The sequence below is a fragment of the Acanthisitta chloris genome, unplaced genomic scaffold (genome assembly GCF_000695815.1).
Source record: "Acanthisitta chloris isolate BGI_N310 unplaced genomic scaffold, ASM69581v1 scaffold7503, whole genome shotgun sequence".
Classification (NCBI taxonomy): Eukaryota; Metazoa; Chordata; class Aves; order Passeriformes; family Acanthisittidae; genus Acanthisitta; species Acanthisitta chloris.
Window position 1 is genome coordinate 12,953 of NW_008666507.1, and position 19,813 is coordinate 32,765.

General features: G+C 35.5%; 1 protein-coding gene across 1 annotated transcript in view; it reads left to right on the forward strand.

Moving 5' to 3' along the window:
- Window positions 1-1,412: 1,412 nt before the first annotated feature.
- Window positions 1,413-19,813, forward strand: part of COL11A1 (collagen, type XI, alpha 1) — a gene marked incomplete at its 5' end in the record, with an annotated part of 124,448 nt that continues 106,047 nt past the window's right edge. The window contains 3 exons of the mRNA XM_009072143.1: window positions 1,413-1,580; window positions 6,133-6,346; window positions 8,748-8,910. Coding sequence (XP_009070391.1) covers window positions 1,413-1,580; window positions 6,133-6,346; window positions 8,748-8,910 — 545 coding nt within the window. The remainder of the gene's footprint in view (window positions 1,581-6,132; window positions 6,347-8,747; window positions 8,911-19,813) is intronic.

A 19,813-nucleotide genomic window follows, 5' to 3' on the forward strand; every position in this document is an offset into this window, starting at 1 on the left:
GATGAATAGGATGAGCTAGTTAAACTTTGTTCACATCTGTTTTTGATAGTGAGCATACTAAAATGAGATCTGAGATACTACAGTGACAGAAAAATAGTAGCGCTGCCTAGAACTGTACAAATAGTAAGAAAAGAAGGCACAGGTGTTTCCCTTAGTGACTGTGATTCAAATATCACTTTGTCCGTGTTTTCACACTCTTACACTTGCATGTAGTTGTTTAAATAGTTGAATATTCACGTGCAGTGAATTTTGTTGATATTTGTTGACATGTAAAGTGAATGATAAGAGACAGCAAATCAGCTATAGTTAATGACACAGTGCAGTTCAGAGATGTGAAGTAGGGTCAGATTTACCAAGCTTTAACAGTGAAAGTCATGTAAAACTTTGTCTTTCCAAATAAAGTGATTATGAGTTTGCCAGCATAAAAACTGCTGAAAGGTAACTGTGGAAAAAACATCTGTTGAAATTGTTTCCTCTCAAAAAAGCACATTAGCAAATGTGATCTGTAGGGAGTGTGAGAATGAGCACCCCAATTTTTCTTAACAGAAAAGATATGCAGTATGCAAACTATGTTCTCTCACTGCCTCTGCTGAAGTCTTTGTCCATTCAGTACTTTGTCCTTTTCCCGTGGAGAACTTCTATAGATTGAGGCTTTGTTATTGACTTTATATAGAGAGTGTTTATATATTGTTTGTTTGTTTTAATTTGCATCAATGTCAATGCAGTAACAGCTCTGGATTTCAATATTAATTGTTAGACACTGAGCATAAATGCAGTCTTATTGTACTTGGTCTCTAAAGTACAAACCACATGCATTTGCATTTATTTTGGAAATAACGAAAGACTGTGATTCAGTCCATTCAGTCCTTGCAGGCAAAGCAGGTACATTTTTCTTTCTCTGAGTGAGAAATTAATTTAGCTGTTTCCTTATCACTTTGTGTGTGAGAAACCAGTTACATGTAATCAGAATATATTTTAATGTTAGCGACAGGTGATTTTTCTGGTAGCAGATTATTAAGAGTTGAATGCTTCTGAAAATTGTGTACACTTTGAAAATCAGTTCCACTTCTTAAGAATCACTCATTAAGAGTATGTATTGTAAGTTTCAGTCACCAAGATTCTCAGCATTTCCAAAATGGTGATTTTTTCAGTATGTAATCAAGTAGTTTGAAAATCTGATCATAGAAATCACACTGGATGGGATGAACTCTTACACATTTAAAAATGAATAATCCTGCTAAAATCATATTCTGGTGTGGGAGTAATGTGCAATTAATCAAAATAGGATGCAGCTATTATGATTACACATACACTTTTGCAATGAAATCAATATCCTTTTTGGATGCTGCATACTGTAGAGGTGCAAGATGAGTAATTCTTTTTGGTTTGTTTTTTTTTTTTTTCTTTCTCAGCTGAGCCTGTTGATGTGCTAAAAGCATTAGAATTTCACAATTCACCAGAAGGAGTATCAAGAACAGCAGGATTTTGCACAAACAGAAGGAATTCAAAAGGATCAGATGTCGCTTACAGAGTTTCAAAAACTGCACAGCTGAGTGCCCCAACAAAGCAGCTGTACCCAGGTAAGATTGTCAGAAAGCTATTACTTTTGTGATTTACCTTCCTGCCTATGTTTTTATGGTACCTAAAGCACAGCATGTAGTCCATCAGTACAGCAAATCACTTCTGTTGTCCCTAGAGTTTGGCCTGCATGCGACTGACAGGATGGGCTCTTTATCCACTGAATCAATCAAATTTTATTGGTTTCAGTTATACAGCTTTTCATCAAATTCTGTCACCCGCAGAACTGACTTGTAAGTGATATTACCTATTCTTTCATGGTACTATCTGATGGAAACCTTATTTGGTGACTTTGGCAAGTTTCCTGCAGTTTCAGTAGTCCATTTAAAAGCAGTAGTACTTCCTGGAGTGATGCTGTCATGGTAGGAATGAGTTGTGGTTGGTCATTGCAAAATCATTCCCAGAAGTACCATCTGTTAAGAATTACCTCATAGTATCTGAGTATTTGGGGGCTAAACGAGGCTAGTTGTGGGTAGCTGGTAATGTGATTCCATCTTCTCTCAAATTTCTCTAAAATGACATAGTCAAATTTTGTGAAAGATTCTTTCAATGTTGAGGAGAGACTTTTATTCCATTATTTTGCTGTCACTTGTCACTCAGACTGTTGAGGAAAATGATAGTAAGAATATCAAAAACCTAAACCATGGAATAGTTAATATTTCTGCTTGGACACATCATGCAGAGTTTGAACAAGTCTGTCTGTAAACATACAGATTAGATGTTGGCAAAGAATAAAACTTTCTTTTTGATTTTTCAAAGTAGTGATCATTATAGATATTACCCAGGAGCTCTAAAAGGGTAAAATGTGCATTATTCTGTAGTAATAGTGTTTTCCCAGAGCAACATGGGAAATTGCTATACACAGTTTGAGCATAACTTACATGTTCTCTTAACTCATAACTTTATTATTTGTGGAAGAAGATCAAAGCAAAATTCAATACCGATATAATATTTGTATTATTTTTTAACACAGTTCTTCAGGTTTTAATATATCCTCTCAACTAAGTTGCATGTAGTTAACAGAGCTATCCAGCTGAAATAATCATTCACTGAATGGCACATTACAGTCTATAGTGTGTTGCTGATATTAATGTGACTGTGTATAATTAATTACTACTTCAGCTAAGTAAGGGTAGCAGAATATGGACTTCTCTTTCTTTAAAAAATGCAAAAATGAGTCACTGTTGAAAAAGTGCATAAGTTGCACAGGGTAATAAGCTGGCACCAATATAGTCTTGAGTTTTACAATGTGTGTCACTGAAGCCAAATGGTACAACAAAAAGCTTTAAATGAGTATTCAAATACAACTGGACAGAAGATTAAACTGGCTTGTAATCACGGGTATTTTTTAAAGCTTACAACAGTACCTTCTGCTAAATCAAAGTCTAGAACTGGAAGTCTGAGAGCTTGGGTTGACTTGAACTTATTCATGAATCAAGTTGTAGCATAAAGTGTAGATCTGGCAGCTGCAGTAGTAACTTCATATGATTCCTGAATGCCAGAACAAATAGGCATCTCATGTTTTTGGCTAACATCTAAATTTCTATAGCCTTTGACTGTCTTAATTTAGGCACACTTTTTATTAATGCTTTCAGTTCCTGCTTTACAACTGGAGTTTGCTTTATTTTACCAATCTGTTGCAACACTTCTGTGTGCAGGAGACAAAAAGCATTGCTCACTCAGTTGAAAAAGAAGCCACCACAAAACTTTGCTTAATACAGGAAAATGTCCTGCAATCCTTTATGTTAGTAAAAACATTGAAACAATTTTTTGGAGGTGATTGTGGAAATTACTTCCTTTTGAATCATGTGGAACAAGTATCCTCTCTACCACAAGAATCCCTCCTTTTTCAGATTATTCTTGAAGATATTGGAGGGATTATGTCCCTTTTCTTAGTGCTCTGTGGCAATGGAAAGACTATAGAAGATATCCAAGATAAGGTCAAGTTGTGAGACATCATTTTAGCTAAACAATAAAAGTTGTGATGCATCCCATCCTTGCTTTCATCTGACTCCTGTAACTCAGCTGGAAGTACAATATATCCATCAATATAGCCATCTTTTAAAAATTAATTTAATAATATTTGCCACCTTCACAGAATGTAATAACTTTTTTTTCACTGACTGGAAGGCATTATATAATTGTAAAGATAACTGCTTAGATTTTTTTTGTTATAATGTTTGTTACCATGCTCTTGGTTAGCTTTGACAAAAGCATATAGGAATTACAACCCAGATGTGTACAAAGATTTTTCTAGAAATTTTCCCTCCAGTTGTTCTTGTTCAATAAACTGGAAATTTTAAAGTATTTGAGAAGATTTGATAAGGTATGTGTCCAAGAACTGTATCTACATAGTGATACATAAGGTTTTACATGTTAGAATGTCATTTATTATTTTATTATTTTTAGTCAAAACTGCCTGGAAGAAATTTCCTTACAATTATACAAAGTAGATTCAAGATAAAACATTTGGAAATATTACGTCATAGCAGCGATGGCAGAAACTATTGAACTGAGGCACATGACTCATTTTCAGTCACCTTTCTTAGAAAGCTCCCAGCTTGTTTTCCATGGGTTGTTGCCTGTTTGAAGAGCGCATGCCTAGACTAGCTGAATTAGTATCACCTGCCTTAAGCATTTTCAGCATATCCTTCCATTTAACAATGCAGACAGGGCAAGTGTTCAGTGCTTTTTAAATAGTTTCTTTGTCCCTTGTTTACAGTCATTCTTTTCCATTTTGTGTCATCTATTGGCTCTGACATTAAAGAGGTGTAATGTACAGTTTAACTGAATCTGCTTTACCATGTCATGAAAAAACTTTACCAGTCATTCACCAGAGTAAATGAAACGTTTTATATTTATTGAGCTTTGATCCCTTCAAAATAATTTGTCAAAACTAGCGCTGAAGTGGTCTATATTACTACAGTGTTTCCACAAGCTTCTGAAGAAAAGTTAAAAACCAGTAGAAAGCACATAAAACATCATTGCAGCAGACCATGTAACAACTGTAAGACTAGTTTAGAAATTGTCATTTAAAGAGCAAGAAAAATTGTATGCATTTTGTTTTCATATTGTAACTAAAGTAGTAATAACTTGTCTCATGGAAGACTGTAGAATCTTTTCAGAGTTTTCCCACAATACCTGTTTTGGAAGCAATCTTCTATTTTCTCCATTGGAAGAAAAAATTCCTAAATCTGTGTTTGATGCAGGCTCACATACTTCTGTTCATTGCAAAAATGCAACATATTATTTCATGAAAGTTTATTCTATTATATTACTAAAATGTCTAAGAATATTTTATCCACTCTTATGCACACAAAGTTGCACTCATATTCGTTGCTGAAGTCATTATTATTTATCTATTTCTTGTATGTCAAATTGCAGCTGCACCCACACAGATCCAGAGTATATTCAGAATTTTAGAACTCAGTCTTACACTTCATTTGTTGTTAAATCTAATAGAGTTTCACATCGAGTGAAATGCAGATTTACCACAATTCAAGGGGAGCAGTACTGAGTACAAACCTCAGTACTTCCTTTATAAACAAGCTATATCTACTTTTAATTTTGCTTATTTTTAGTTATAAAGGTAGAAACAGTGTTTGATATATCATCTCTACTTACTTCAAAGAGAAAGCATCATGGAATAAATGAAAACTAACATTCTTTGTTTTTGCCTATATCTGCCATTAAATAAAACTAAATATGTATTTTTTTCAATGTTATGCACTATAATTATAGAAAGATTCAAATATATGTTGTGAGAGGGAAACTGAAATAAGTGGTTATCAAGGGCTATTGAAGTGCTGGAAGTGTATTTGCTATAGTACAGATGCTTATTTTGTTGAGTGAAATTGTAATGCACTTTTAAATTAGAAGATTGCTAAAAAGAAGATGAATAAAAAAAATAATGAATGTGAAACTATCATAGTTCTTTCATATATTGGGACACATGTCTCCTACAAAGACAGGATGAGAGAGATGAGTTTATTTAGCCTGGAGAAGAGAAGGCTCTAGGGAGACCTCATTCTGGCCTTGCAGTACTTAAAGGGCACTTAAAAATAGTGGGAGTGGGACTGCTCATATGGGCAGGTAGTGACAGGACAAGGGGGAACCGTTTTAAAGTAAAGGAGAAGAGATTAGATGTTAGGGAACAGGTTGCCCAGAGAAGTTGTGGATGCTCCAACCCTGAAAGTGTTGAAGTCCAGGTTAGATGGAGCTCTGAGCAACTTGGTCTAGTGTGTGGCATCCCAGCCCATGGAACTAGCTGAGTGTTAAGATCCCTTTCAACCAAACACATTTTATGATTGTATGATTTCCAAGTTACATTTTTAAGAATCATGAAGTTATATCTTTCAGGAATTAAAGTACAACCAGAAAGCAAAATAGAAAAACAAAATATTCCTAATGTTATTTTTAGGTACTTATTTTTGGGAATTAGAAAACCCAAACAGTTTATACTGCATTCTCTGTGCTTATAAAAAAAATGTAAACTTTTCAAGAATGGTTTCAACTTCTCTGAATTTATAACTGTATATATCATTTTGTTTACAGGTGGAGATTTTCCAGAAGATTTTTCAATATTAATGACAGTAAAACCTAAAAAGGGTATCCAGTCTTTCCTTTTGTCTATCTACAATGAGCAAGGAATTCAGCAAGTAGGTGTTGAAGTCGGTAGATCCCCTGTCTTTCTCTTTGAAGACCAAAATGGAAAACCTGCCCCAGAAGACTATCCTCTTTTCAGAACAGTCAACATCGCTGATGGCAAGTAAGTGTAAGATTTTATAGTGAAAACCAGTACTGCAGGCCACTGTGTAGGTGATTTTGGTATTTACAAACGGTTTTCTTAAATATTTAAATAAATCAGTAATGCAGGTTCTAGCTAGTTGGACTGCCATGGTACAAAATCGGAGAACTTTTGCAGCAGAATACAGTTCCGGCATCATTTGATATTTCTGAAAATGAAGAGTGAGGTAATAGTCATGGAAGTTAAACTCACCAAAACTAAACCTATGAAGTTTCTTCCTGCGCAACATAAAAAGAAACTCTGTTTTCAAAAAGTCTTAAGGAGTAGTCATACTGGAAGAACTGTGCTTTTGAAGGTGGTGGGCAGAGTGAAGAGAAGTATGCAAGACAGTATAGAATTTCTCCTATCCCTAGCCAAAACAGCAGATAAAGAAGATGGTTTGAGATATCCATGTATAAGGAAATCAGGGAAGATTAAACTGGATAATTAATCTGAAGTGGTGCAAGGAGTTGTACTGCACCTCCAGTGAAGGAACTAATCTCAACACCCATAGTGTAATTAATGCAGTTGTTAATTTTTTGTGGCTAACTACCCTTTATAGACAAGCAGTCATTCTCTGGGAATGTCATTCTAGTGCTTGTTAAAGGACATTCATTCTTTCAAAGGCTTTTTATTTATTGTGTTGCAGTCCAGGAAGAGCAACCACAGTCTTCAGAGATACACAGAAATAAATTTTGCTAAAGCAAAAGAAAATAAATCAGTAAGAAAAGGCAAAAATTGAACTACAGTGAAAGATGTTTATAAAGCAATAAAGAACAAACAAAAAAAAAAGTGATTGTATTCTTAGCCTTGTATTGCCAGACCGTGGAATTATATAGTGAAACATAAACTGGATGCTTTTCCCTAGCAAAAGGAGTGATAAAACAAAGCAGCAAACTTCCTTTTTTAAATTGACTTCTGCTAATAACAAAACTTTGACATAGATTCCAGAATTTCACCCAAAATGTTGAGAAACTGACAAAAATTAAGAAATCAAAATGAACTTGGTTGGGTACAATTTTGTGCAGTGAGATTATACAACTTCTAAATCAACTGGAGCCTATCCTATCCTCAGTGAGCTATGATTTAATATTTTCAGCTCCTACATGCTTTCAAAAGATAGGCCGACTATTTTCTTCTAACTCAGCTATTTTATGAAGGATCTAGGACAATAGTCATCTTCTCAAAATGAGATGTATCTAAAGAGTGTGAACAGTGTAATGTGCCTGTGGATGCATGGCCAGTTTGCTTTTATAATGATAATGTTACACTGCATTCCAGAAAAAACATGGAATTACAGTTCTGGCTCAGTGATACTGTTTAGCAGTCAGATTCCATTAGCCTCAAGGTGTTCCTTTTGATATACAGAAGCTCTTTGTAACAAAGATCTAAGCTGTCTCTCTGATTAGGCAACCTAGAGCCACAAATGCCAACTAAAATAATTTGATTCCAGCCTTCCTCAACCAGTCACTAATATGACATACTTTTTTGACCTGGTCTATCAAAGATTCTTTAACATTTTGCTCCATGCTGGACTACATAGTGGCCTGCTCTTGCTCTTACATATTTAAGTTGTCATAGCAGAGAGGCTCACTAAATTAATGTGGTCTGTCATGGTTATTAATAAAGTCTCATAAAGAACATAGAGTTGGGAAAATCTTATGAAACTTTATTCTCAAATGGCTTTAAAATAAAATCACTTGTCGGTATTCTGAGTCACTTCATTCACTTTTTGGTGAGTATTGGGTAGGCAAGGCCATTGTTGCAGGAATAGTGCAAGCATTTTTGAGTGTGTGTATCTGGAAAAGCATCTGTTGGAACTGTTGTATGTGTTTGAGAAATCTCTATAGCTATGGGATACATTTGAATACACTAAAGAACAGGGTAACGTTTTGGTAGTTGATCAGATAGAAAATGTAGTAAAATGTAAATAATAAAGAATAACCTTCTGGGTTAGTTATATTTGCACAACTAATTCCTTAAGTAATTTGGAAAATCAAACACATTCATAAAAATAAAATCTGCTGTTAGATCAGTCAATCTGTTAAAATGTAAACAGTGCAGTTGCTTCTAATGTGAGTTTGCTGATGTTCCCTGGGTAAAGTTTCAGAGAAGGTCATCTTGAACTTCATCTTGCATAGGATATTCACAACAGTCTGTGGATCGGATTCCTTTGTGCTAAGGAGCAGAATGCATATAGGAAATAGTCAAAACATTGTGTGCATTTGTGTATTTGTGAAAGAAGGAAATAAATGGAGACACTTAAAATTTTATCTGTGAATTAATTGGTGCACCATCTGCTATAAACTGTCTTGATAAGAACACAGTGACCTAGTTTTAAAAGCATAAATTACAGTAGAATGATGTTGGGTTTTTTTAATAGGTGGCATCGAGTAGCTATTAGTGTGGAGAAAAAGAGTGTTACGATGATTGTTGACTGTAACAAAAAAACTACAAAACCACTTGACAGAAGTGACAAAACAGTTGTGGACACCAATGGCATCACTGTCTTTGGAACCAGGATTCTGGATGAAGAAGTTTTTGAGGTACAAATCAATAACAAATAAATGGAATTGAGTGAAGTGAATGAGTGGAATGGAGTGTTGAGTGAAGTGCTTAAGGCAAACCAGAATAAGTTTTCTAGGTCATAAATTACTGTAATGTTTTGATAAAACTTTGATTTCTAGAACCTGTTAGGATAGGCTGAAATAAAAGAGAAGTAAAACAGGGAAGAGTATTGTTGGAAGACTTCACACATTTTTCTGTCCTTTAGATTATGTTGTATCTGGAAGGAACTTGCTTTTTTTTGTCTTTCTGCCTAATGTTGAGATACCTGAGATATTTAGGAGAATTAATCAGGGAAAGTTGTATAGTATGGTACTGAATCTCTTTATTTCTGTCTCTCTTAAACACTTGCAGATATTTGTCCATGCTAACAGTATTTGAGAGAAGGGGAGAAGGACCTGGAAAGTTTTCTGTGTAATATGAATCCGTTATAGTGTTTATCCCACTTATTACTCTTTCCAGTAAATGGAACATACTTTGGCAATAAGGACATATATGTTTCCATCATTTACTGGCCAAGAAGTACATATAGGAAGGGCAAAGTGCCGCTAAGGAAGTATGTGACTGCCAGTCATGAGGCCTTTCTAGGTAGAATCCTTATGTCAATGATTATTTTTACAGGCTAATAATGAAGCTTCTCTAGATCTAGACTATTGAGTTTCTTTTATAATATTGTTATACAACAGTTAAAACTGTCAAATTTAAATTAAAGCTGAAAAATAAGAAAGTACAGATCAGTAGTTAACTCACTTCATATACAAAACATCTGTGCTCCATAAATGTCCACAGTTGTAATCCTAGCTATAAGCAGAACATATGCTTGAGAAGTTGCATAGGTATAACGAGAAGAAATATGAATTTTGAATGCAACATTGTAGAATTGTTATGTTTCTTTTCTATGGACATGATGACCCATGAGCCTTTTGAATATGGAAATTTTCTGGTTTAATGGATAAACCAGTACAATGTTTGGTATTTGCAGCCTAATTTACCTGTAGTCCTCAATACAGTTTGCACATCTGAGGGACATTATTTTTCATTTGAAGATGAATTCCACAGATGCCTTATCTATGGTGTGACAAGAGGTTTTGGTGTTTTAAACGTGATTTTAGATTGTAATGTAAACTAAGGCAACAGGCCCTAGCTTGTTTTTGCAAAGTGTGTAACTATTTAAAAAGTTTTCAGGGAGGGAAGTGCACAATAACTAAACATTGATGTTTGGTCTGTTTTGCTCAGTGCAATTGCTAAATAAAAGCATCTGCCTGAAGTTTCAGAAGTGCTGAAATGGTTGTACATAGCTGTTTGAAAGTAAATGTTGATGGTATGATCATTTGCATTAAGTAACGTGTTGAATAACAGAGAAACGTGCTGGGAGCCTTTTATTTCTGAAGATGTTGACATGTATGATCTTATAGCTGTCCTTTATATTTTAAACAGTTTTAAATATTAAATCCTTCAAAAAAATCTTTAATGGAGATTAAAACCATTCCCATGGGAATACAGAAGGCCATAGGCTAAGGAGTTAATATAACGATAGTTCTGAAAATTTCCTGCTGTGTCAGTCTTCTGTCACAAAGGTTATGAGTCACTCAGAAAGAAAGATGAAACTTTGCTTTAAGTCACAACAAAGAGTAACTGTATTAAGGCAAAATAATTCCTACTCGGCAATAGCTTCCTCCATCCTTATCTTGCAGTTGCATTTGCAATTCCCTCTGCTCTTTCAAGCCCTATAGAGGAAGAAGTGAAAGGAAAGGATATGATAGAATGTAATTAGTTTTTGGTGAGCAACTGTTGGAAGAGTCAGCAAGTTGGGTGAAGACATAACAAATGGAAATTAGCACTTAAAAATCAGAATTAGCAGATTAATTGAAGATATTAAAAAAAATAACCCTACTTTTTTCTTGAAGTCAAACTTATGTGAAATCTTCATGGACGTGAGGATGTAACTTTAACAGAATTTGCTAGAATGACTTCAAAATACTTTTCTCTGAGGGTTTTTGTCATGTGTGGAAGGATGAAAAAGGAAGGTAGTGCTAGTGATCCTCTGCCAAATTGTTTTATGAAATCTCCTATACTGACATGGCATGTCAGTGCTTGAATTCCAGCTGAGACCCACTAAGAAGAAAGATGGCTTTGGACTCAAGAAAGAAATTGTGCAGCTATCTGTAGGGTCAGTTTACAGGGTGGATCTTAGCATTCAGTACTGAGAACAGCAACATTTCTGCCTTTTCTAGCATTACTGTACATTTCTGAATTTCTTTAGTGATTAGGTTTCCTTACTTAACTGATTGCACCTCTTTTCTCTTGCTTTATTCAGAGAAATCAGTTACATTCTTGCAAGGCTGTTCTTGTAGTTGCTGGGGATTTAGATTTCGTCTGAAGTCTCTTAATTAAATTTGGAGCTTGCAGTCTTTGTGTTTGGAATAGGTTTCTGCTTTCTCTTTTACTGTACACCACCATGAATTCATTTATACCTATGTTCAGTTATCTGAATCTTTAGCTATAATGTGTTTGTTGAATTTAGAATGTACCTCAAAGTTTAAACAAAGTACTGTACCATATACATTTGTAATGAATCATAGAATCATAGAATATCCTGAGTTGAAAAAGACTCACAAGGATCATCAAAGTCAAACTCCTGGCCCTGCACAGGACACAGCCCCAAGAATCACACCACGTGCCTGAGAGCATTGTCTAAACATCTCCTGAACTCTGTCAGGCTTGGTGCTGTGACCACTTCCCTGGGGTGTGGGAAGCCTGGTCCAGTGCCCAACCACCCTCTGGGTAAAGAACCTTTTCCTAGTATCCAACCTAAACCCTCCCTGACACAACTTCATACCATTGCCTCAGGTCCTGTCACTGGTCACCAGAGAGAAGAGATCAGTGCCTGCCCCTCTGCTTCCCCTTGTGAAGAAGCTGTATACAGTGATGAGATCTCCCCTCAGTCTCCTCTTCTCTAGGCTGAACAAGCCAAGTGACCTCTGTTCTTCAAAGTCTAGCCAAGCAAAACATTGTGTAGTTCATTTTGTATGCTGTTTTTCTACACTCTAAACAGCATCCTTTTTGTTTCATTAACAAGACTTTATCCATCCCTCAGTTACGGCTGCTACAATTTCTAAATTTTGGTGCTGTTTCCCACAACCTGTCTCCTGCTTGAGAGTCACCTGGTTGTGTCTTAAATGTTCTGTTTTTCTCATTTATGGTAGCACAGAGTAATATTTGATGGTTCCATGGATCTCTTTGTTAGTATTTCTGTAACCCTGCTGTATCCTGAGACCACAATAGGCACTGAAGAAACACATAACACAATGTGTCTTATTCTGTGTGCAGGAAATTCCAGAAATTAAGTTATTTAGCCATGACATTAGATTTAACTGTTTAAGACTTAAAACTATACACAACAGACTTTCCATATAACATTTCTTACCTTCATTATCTTACACATGGGAAGCACCTAAAAAGAAATACCTGTTGGAATTCACAGCTCAGAGTGTCAGGACTAATATTGTATCTATGCATCACAAAGGCTGTTTTATCTTGGGCAATAATGATATTTTAACTCATAGTAAGCCAATGATTTGATCACAGGAGCAGTGGAGCACTCTTCAGTCTCTTCAAAATGAATGGAAATTTACAATGTGGAAATAATGAACCTAGAAATTAATGCAACAAAATCTTAGGCTTTAATGACCCACTAGTTGAAGATGACTGTTTATATTTGGTCTTGAACCAATTTATATAGCATAACACAACTGCCAAAAACCAGATGCATCTCTAAGGTAATTCACTCCCATTGAAAGCAGAGTTCTATTTTCCAACTCTAGTGGGGTGATTGTGTGTTTTCTGTGAGAAAATTCCAGTTTGGAGTTGCCTGCTGCTCATTCCTGAATGTAAGTGCTAATCTGAAATTTGACATTGTGCTTAATTAATATGGAAATCAATATGGTGTTAAAAACTATATTGCTTTCAAGCAAGCACTGAGCATCAGGTTTGTACAAATGCTTGATAAGCAAATTTAAACTGTGAATGTGTCTTAAAATAATAAAATTATGCTGCCTAGAAACTCTATTATTATTAACTGTCAAATTATGAGGCTTTCATTTACACTCTAAGCCCTTGCTCACTGAAGTAAATCTTTTGATATCAGTGGGACTAATTTGCAAATGCTTGTTTATGAAAGGCTGTCACAACATTCCTCAAACTTTTACATGTGTCTTTCAAAATTAATGTCTTCTGTGTTTTCAAATGCAAAGTGCAAGGAGGGCTGGTTTGTAAGTGCTTGTACAAAGAAGAGAATTCCTAAATTAGCATATGAAAATTCAAACAAAAAAACCCAAAAGAATAAATTAGTGAGAAACTGGTACATGGCACCTAGTAAAAGAGTTTTGAATTGTATCCATTGAAATATGTTTTTAGCTTAAATGTTTGATAAATAATAGGGATCTTTTTATTGTTTGCCAGCTTTAAGGATTTGTCACTCCTCATTTAGTACTGTTGGTGTGAACAATGCAGCAGTTTTTTATAAGTATTTTAAAGTAAGTTTATAACTAACAGAATCTTTATGCAGATATTTCCCTATAGATATTTTTCCTCCAGAACTCCCCACATGTCAGACCAATAAAAAAAATTTTTAGCCACTGTGCTGTAAATGAGTATAATTAGACAAAACATGATGTATAAGATTCTCTTTTAAAGCTAATGAAAGTTTTAGTGGCACACAGTTTGAGATTAAATCCTTGCAGTAATACTTGTTAATAAAGGGTTTAGATTTTGATACTAGGCATGTACTCAGGCACTTATATACAGCATAGGATTCCTTTAAATAGCCTGAGCAAGCAGTCAAAGATAGACTGATAGTACCCTGACAGCAATATGATTTAACCTGCAGATGCCTTCAGATGAGGAACCATCCCTCACATATCTGTAAGCATGGGAAGCCCAAGAATGCAAGTGCAGAAAGGCCATTCATCTGTGTGCATGCTGCCTGAAGAAGGTAACAGTAGCAGAATGGGTAGAGCTTACACTGACTGATCAAACTTGCTGTACAGCTGAAGTAGAATAGAGAAGCTAGCCTAAAGCAAAACACCCCCAAAGGCATGGAGTGTGAATGAGGTACCCTCTTCCACTGTCATGTGGAACTACACTACTAGCTCATGTAGAGAGAGCTGAAATGATTCCCATTATATATCAGCTTTAGTAATTGCTAGTGCCCCATTAAATGTTTAGTGACCATCAGACTAAAAAGTAATGTTTAACATAAATGGACAGAAAACAAAATATGCAATAGGTTCCAGGCAAAATACTTATAGAGTCAACCTTCTAGCTATCAACATCAGAGAAGTGGCCAACTTCCAGTGTTGGGAGAAAAAAAGAAAACCAACACAAAAAAGAAGTAAAGCAAAGCAAACAATTTTTCCATTTCAGAAGCACCTAATAAAACCCCAGGATTTCTTACAAAAGCTTTCTATTTCATTTGTTTTGTTTTGTGTTTTTCTTTTTTGTTTGTCTTAAAGGATGGTAATTTGGTGTTTATTAGTTTTTCTAATAGTATTTCCAAACTTATGCATGATGAACAACAGTAAATAATTCCAGTTTCCCTGTTTCCCTTGCTTATTTTTGAAATCATGAGGAGGAGAGAAAACAAAGCGAAGTTCTCGTAATTCATTTGCATTCATGTTCATTTTCAAGGAATCTTCCTAAGAAACAAAGGATAAAGGATTGGTCATTTAACTAAACTGTTTGTAATTACATTTAGAATTAAAAAACTGGGCTCAAAAATGCTGCGTGTTGTATCAACTCCAATAAATTTAACAGATAGGATATGTTATCACCTCATTTATTATTGTGTGTCATACATTTAAGTTTTAAACAACAACTGTAAATAGGGCTTCAAAGATGGATGAAAATGTAAGAGATGTGCAGATCTTTTATCAGGAAAATAGAATATCCTTCATCCCATGTGTGTGTATGTGTGCTATGTACTACTTGCTCTTCTGTAGGCATTGTAATGAAATCTAACCTGTCAGCCAAGAATTGCAGGTGACTTTGGTCTGGGAACAGCTATGCTTTGAAAGTTAAAACTTCTATTTGGTATATTTCTTAACCAAGCTGAATATATCCTCCTATAAGCATGGTGTTTCAAAGAATCAAGGAGACATTGATTTCTGTGGAAAATATGACCTGTACAGAATTCTGCTTTTGCAATTTATTGCTTTTGCAGTGCTTCAGTCTGGCAGGCTCCAAATATCCTTCTTTAGCTATATTATGCAATGGGCCTGGGTTGTGGAATATTATATTAAGGCCCCTGGAATTCCTCAATCCCTCAAACCTTTGCAGGAAGATTAAATGAATTCTGCAGCAGGTTCTTCTAAATTCTATAGTAATAATATCCATGCTGTCTAGACTTTTGTTCTTTGGAGTCTATAGCTGTACTGTCACATAACTAATTAGAGAAAGTTGGCACATATACACAGGTTAGGGTTTCTGCTGATTTACTGAAAAATTCACTTTGTACTTCTTAGGCTTTGGCCATAATATGAAAATGGAAGATAGTGATTTTGTTCTTATGAGTTGCTATAGTGCCTAGGACTGGTTTTGTTTTGCTTTTGTCACCAATTACATAGGCATCTTGAAAATCTAATTATCCTTATAATCACATAAGAAGTGCTTATTTTATCCAGAATATGAATCAGAAGGATGGTATCGTGCTAATACTAACCCTCCTAATCTTGTTGTGGAAAGCTTTTCTGAGCCTATAATGTATAAAATAGAAATTGAAGTATTTTGTTTTGTTTTGTTTTTTTAAAAATTTTTATTTTTGTTGTTTGTTTGGGTTTTTTCAGTCAAGCTGGAAAAAGGTCAAGAAATTTTCTCCTAATTAAGTAATTCTAAAAGATCTCATTATTTTTACAACAAATGGTGATGGGTTCTCAGTTGCTGGTCCTGTCATATTCTTATGTAGCATCTGAGTTATGTAACTATCAAGATCATTTGTTCTTAGAAAATTTTTTTAAATGTTTTGAGCAGTTTGTGAAGTTTGCTTCTGTGGAGTCCTGCCGAGCTTCTCAAGTAACAATTACCTGCTATGCCCTGGATAAGGATCACTTTCACTTGGCAGGGTTACTGTTTTATTAAGATGCTTGTAAAAGAGATATCCCCAAAATCTGTCTCTGAACTGTTTGTGTTTCTTGTAAAGCTAGGGAACTAGAGCATAAAATTATAGGTACTGGAAGAAAGCATTCATTTCAGCACTGATTCCTTCATGTAGTGCCCTTACATCTGTGTAAAAATTGATGCTTTTGCCTTTTTAACAATATGGCAGGTGATAGTAGTGATGGCTTTTACCAATGATAGAAACTTTTATGTAATAAATAGACCGTAAATGGACTACTTGATGGTTGTACTTCTCTAATGCACCATATTTAGAAAGCATTAGTAAGATTGCATAGTTAGAAGGTAAAGAGAATATTTCAAGAAGATAGATATCAAAGACCTCTTATGTAAGTCAATTAAGGTAATAAGCAGCTATTAACACTCATTACTATAATGATAATATATTTCATTCCTTACTACTCAGGCCCTCAATTTACAACATTGAGCCAAACTAACACCATGTCTAACTGGAGAATTTCCTCGTTCTTATTTCTGCTGTTAAATCTAAGAAAGGCTCTGAAATTTTGAATCAAATGTTGCAATTATTACCATGAAGCTAACTAAAGCAATAATTACATGAAGAGAAAGTAAAAACTGGAAAGAGAACTTGTTAGTTTACTGCTTTCCTGCAAATTTGGTCTCCATTTTGTTTCTGTCATTCAACTCTGTATCTGTTTAGTGTTGCAAACTGTTTTTGTATCCACACTGTTCCAGTGTGGATAGCCCGCCTTGTGCAGAACTTTTAATAAATTCTGGAAATGTACATACACATAAACTTTCCTATTCCAGAATGTCACTGTGGAATGTCTGTGACATTCACAGAAGAATTTTCAATGAGTGAATTTTCCACACATTTCTCATTCTTAGCTGGGCTGTTCCTTGTTGTAGAACAGTTAATGTGGGTGAATGTCTGTGCAGCTGCTCCATTAGGCAGGCATTCTACTGATTTGAGCATACTCTCCTTGTAGCTCTCTAGCCTGGTTCTTCACATTTACTGTGGCATGCCACAAAGAAGTGAATGTTTCCTCAGATCTAAATAACTCATTTTAATAGTCTTGGAGGATTCTGCAAAGAATAGCTTATTTGGTGGAGTACATTTAAGGACAGTGCTGCAGAAGGAAACCTTCTGTACCATGCTTTCATGTTAGGCATAATTGGTGGGCAAGATATTTTACGATTCTCAGGCAGCTGTTTCATGTAACCATGAGGCTGATTCGAAAGTCTCTGATTTTAATTATGAGCACATCCCCAAAATAGCGAGGAATGAGAATGTTCATAGACTTTATTCCATATTGAGATGAATTGCTCAAGTTTGCATTGACTTTGTGAGTTGTGTTGGCTTTGACAACAACTTAATGCCTAATTCAAAAAAGAATTTAGGATGCAATCTAGTTATTAAGACTCAAAATTGATCGACCTTACTTCCATGTGGTACTTGTATGCATAATATTAGATATGCTTGAATACCTTGCTACATGTTCCCCTCCGTCTCTGGGCTGCTAAGGCAGAGATAGAGCTCTCACCTTTCTTATCCCTAATATGCAAGTAATACTAAGTATCTGACAAACACTGTTTAAAACATTGTATTAAGTGCTATCCAGGATAAAAATTGTTACAAGGCAACAGATTGTTCTTCTTAAGGGCTACAGAGGCTTTTAGCACTTTTGGGAGCACGTTAAGCATGCACATGTTAATATGTATTAATATGAAAACGTAGCTGTGTATATCTGCCTGATAGCTCACCACAAGTTCTCTGCTTCTGCCTTCTACTATCATCCCACTTTTCTCTGACACCAAAGCATGGTGGAAGACTGGCTCAGCAGAGACATGAAAGACTTCTATATCATGCTAGATATCATCTATCAACTTCGTGAAATTGCCTGAGGAGCCTTTACCAGCAGGTGTGGTCATGACAATTTCATAGAGAAGGAAAAAGGGCTAATCTATATGCACAGTTGCTTTTTGTACTTTCTTTTTTATCCCTATGCACTTTTCAGAGTACTTCAAGGATGCTCAGGTGTATTTGTACATTTGAAACTGTTCTTCTGTCACCTTCCCTTCTTGCTCTCCCTCTTTTGCTTTCATCATTCTAGCCTATGAGACTTCCTTTCTCCCTGAAATTTTAATATAAGAAAAACATATGCATATATGTTTAGATACATCAGTGTTGTTTTAGAGATCAGTTATTGGAATTCTTAATGACCCATAGCTTCATTAATCCACAATTTCATTTCTCAGTACTTGTGCAGGTAGATCATTAAGTGCCTAATGTATGACTCTAAGTCATGAAATATGACTAGATTATTTGTGGTTTATTTGCAAAGAACATTTTAAATTCTATTTTAGTCTTACAAAGTCAAGCAGTTAAAATCTAAGAATGTGTTTGTGAAAACTGAAGTAATTCTGTGAAAAATCTTCGAAGAGGAGGAGTGTAGATTTGTCCAACAAATACCTCAGAATGATAACTAAATCACAATAATGAAATCTGCAAAAATGCATGTAGAATTTCGTGTGCTGAGATGATTGACATTTAATTAGGAAAGACAGAAAAAAATTAAAAAATAGAAAAAGAAAATGAATAATTTACTGGAAATATTTTTATAACAGATGTTGAAGGAAAAAGAGAAATTAATATTAGAGATGCCAAATGTAAAATCAGTCAGTTCCTCAGAAAACTTCTCGCACATGAATAGCCAGTAGCAATTTGTGTATTCTGTGCAAGACTTCTGAGGGCCTCCCTCTATGTGGACCCATGACAGGCAGACAGGCGGGGTGGGAAGTACAGTCAATGGATCAGGAACAGCTTTAACCAATTTAGGGACATCTAAGCCAAGTGGTAACAGCATACTGAGTGCTTCTTGCAAACACACAGTCCAGCGAAACTCGGTGCCAAAATTCCATGGCATTCAAGATCAGCACAAAGCAAACTCCAGAGTACTGGCAATATTCCCTGAGCAGGGTTCTCTTAGGCTATCACACTGAACAGTAGTTTTAGGAGCCGTTTGGGCTTTGCTCAGACCAGCTGGCACGCTATACCTGGTGATGTGTATGGGCACCTCAGAAAGCCATGAATGCTCAGGGGCATCTAGCAAGACAACGACTTGAACTTAACAGGGTGAGGACAGAGGTCCTGCACATCCACCTCTAATGGTCACTCTAAAAGAGTTACTTACCTCTTTTGTCTTTCAGTTGCTAATTCTCTCTGATTTACTCCTATGCTTCACTTAGTTTTAGTTTGGCTGGTGAAAAGGAAGGCCAGAGCACTTTGGAAGCACTTTACTGGAGATGGGGCATGCATAGCCCAGGCTGACAAAACCTCTCAAAGCACTCAAATTTGGGGGAGTCATGTAAGGAATCAAAGGGGGAGTTTCTCTGTATGTATAGCAGGTGTTGTAGTGAGCTAAGGAAAATAAAAGACACAGTTCAGAACTGCTGGTAGGGGAACAAGCTGCTGCATTTGTAGTGTTTCTGGAAGCTTAAAAAAATATTCCAAATCTAATTAATCTGTGTCACACATGAGTCTATAAAGTAAAATGAGGGTATTGAAAAAGGCAGACTTGTGGTGTATAGCCATTATGTGCTATGAAACTAAGTATTTCCTATTTTATGATTAAAAAGTTAGTAAATATATTGGAGAACTAGGAAAATTGCAGATTGGTGTTTGATTTTTTTTTTCAGCTTGAGGAGGTTTTGCTTAGTTCTTTGTTTTCTTTTCTGTTTGAAAGGAAAGAG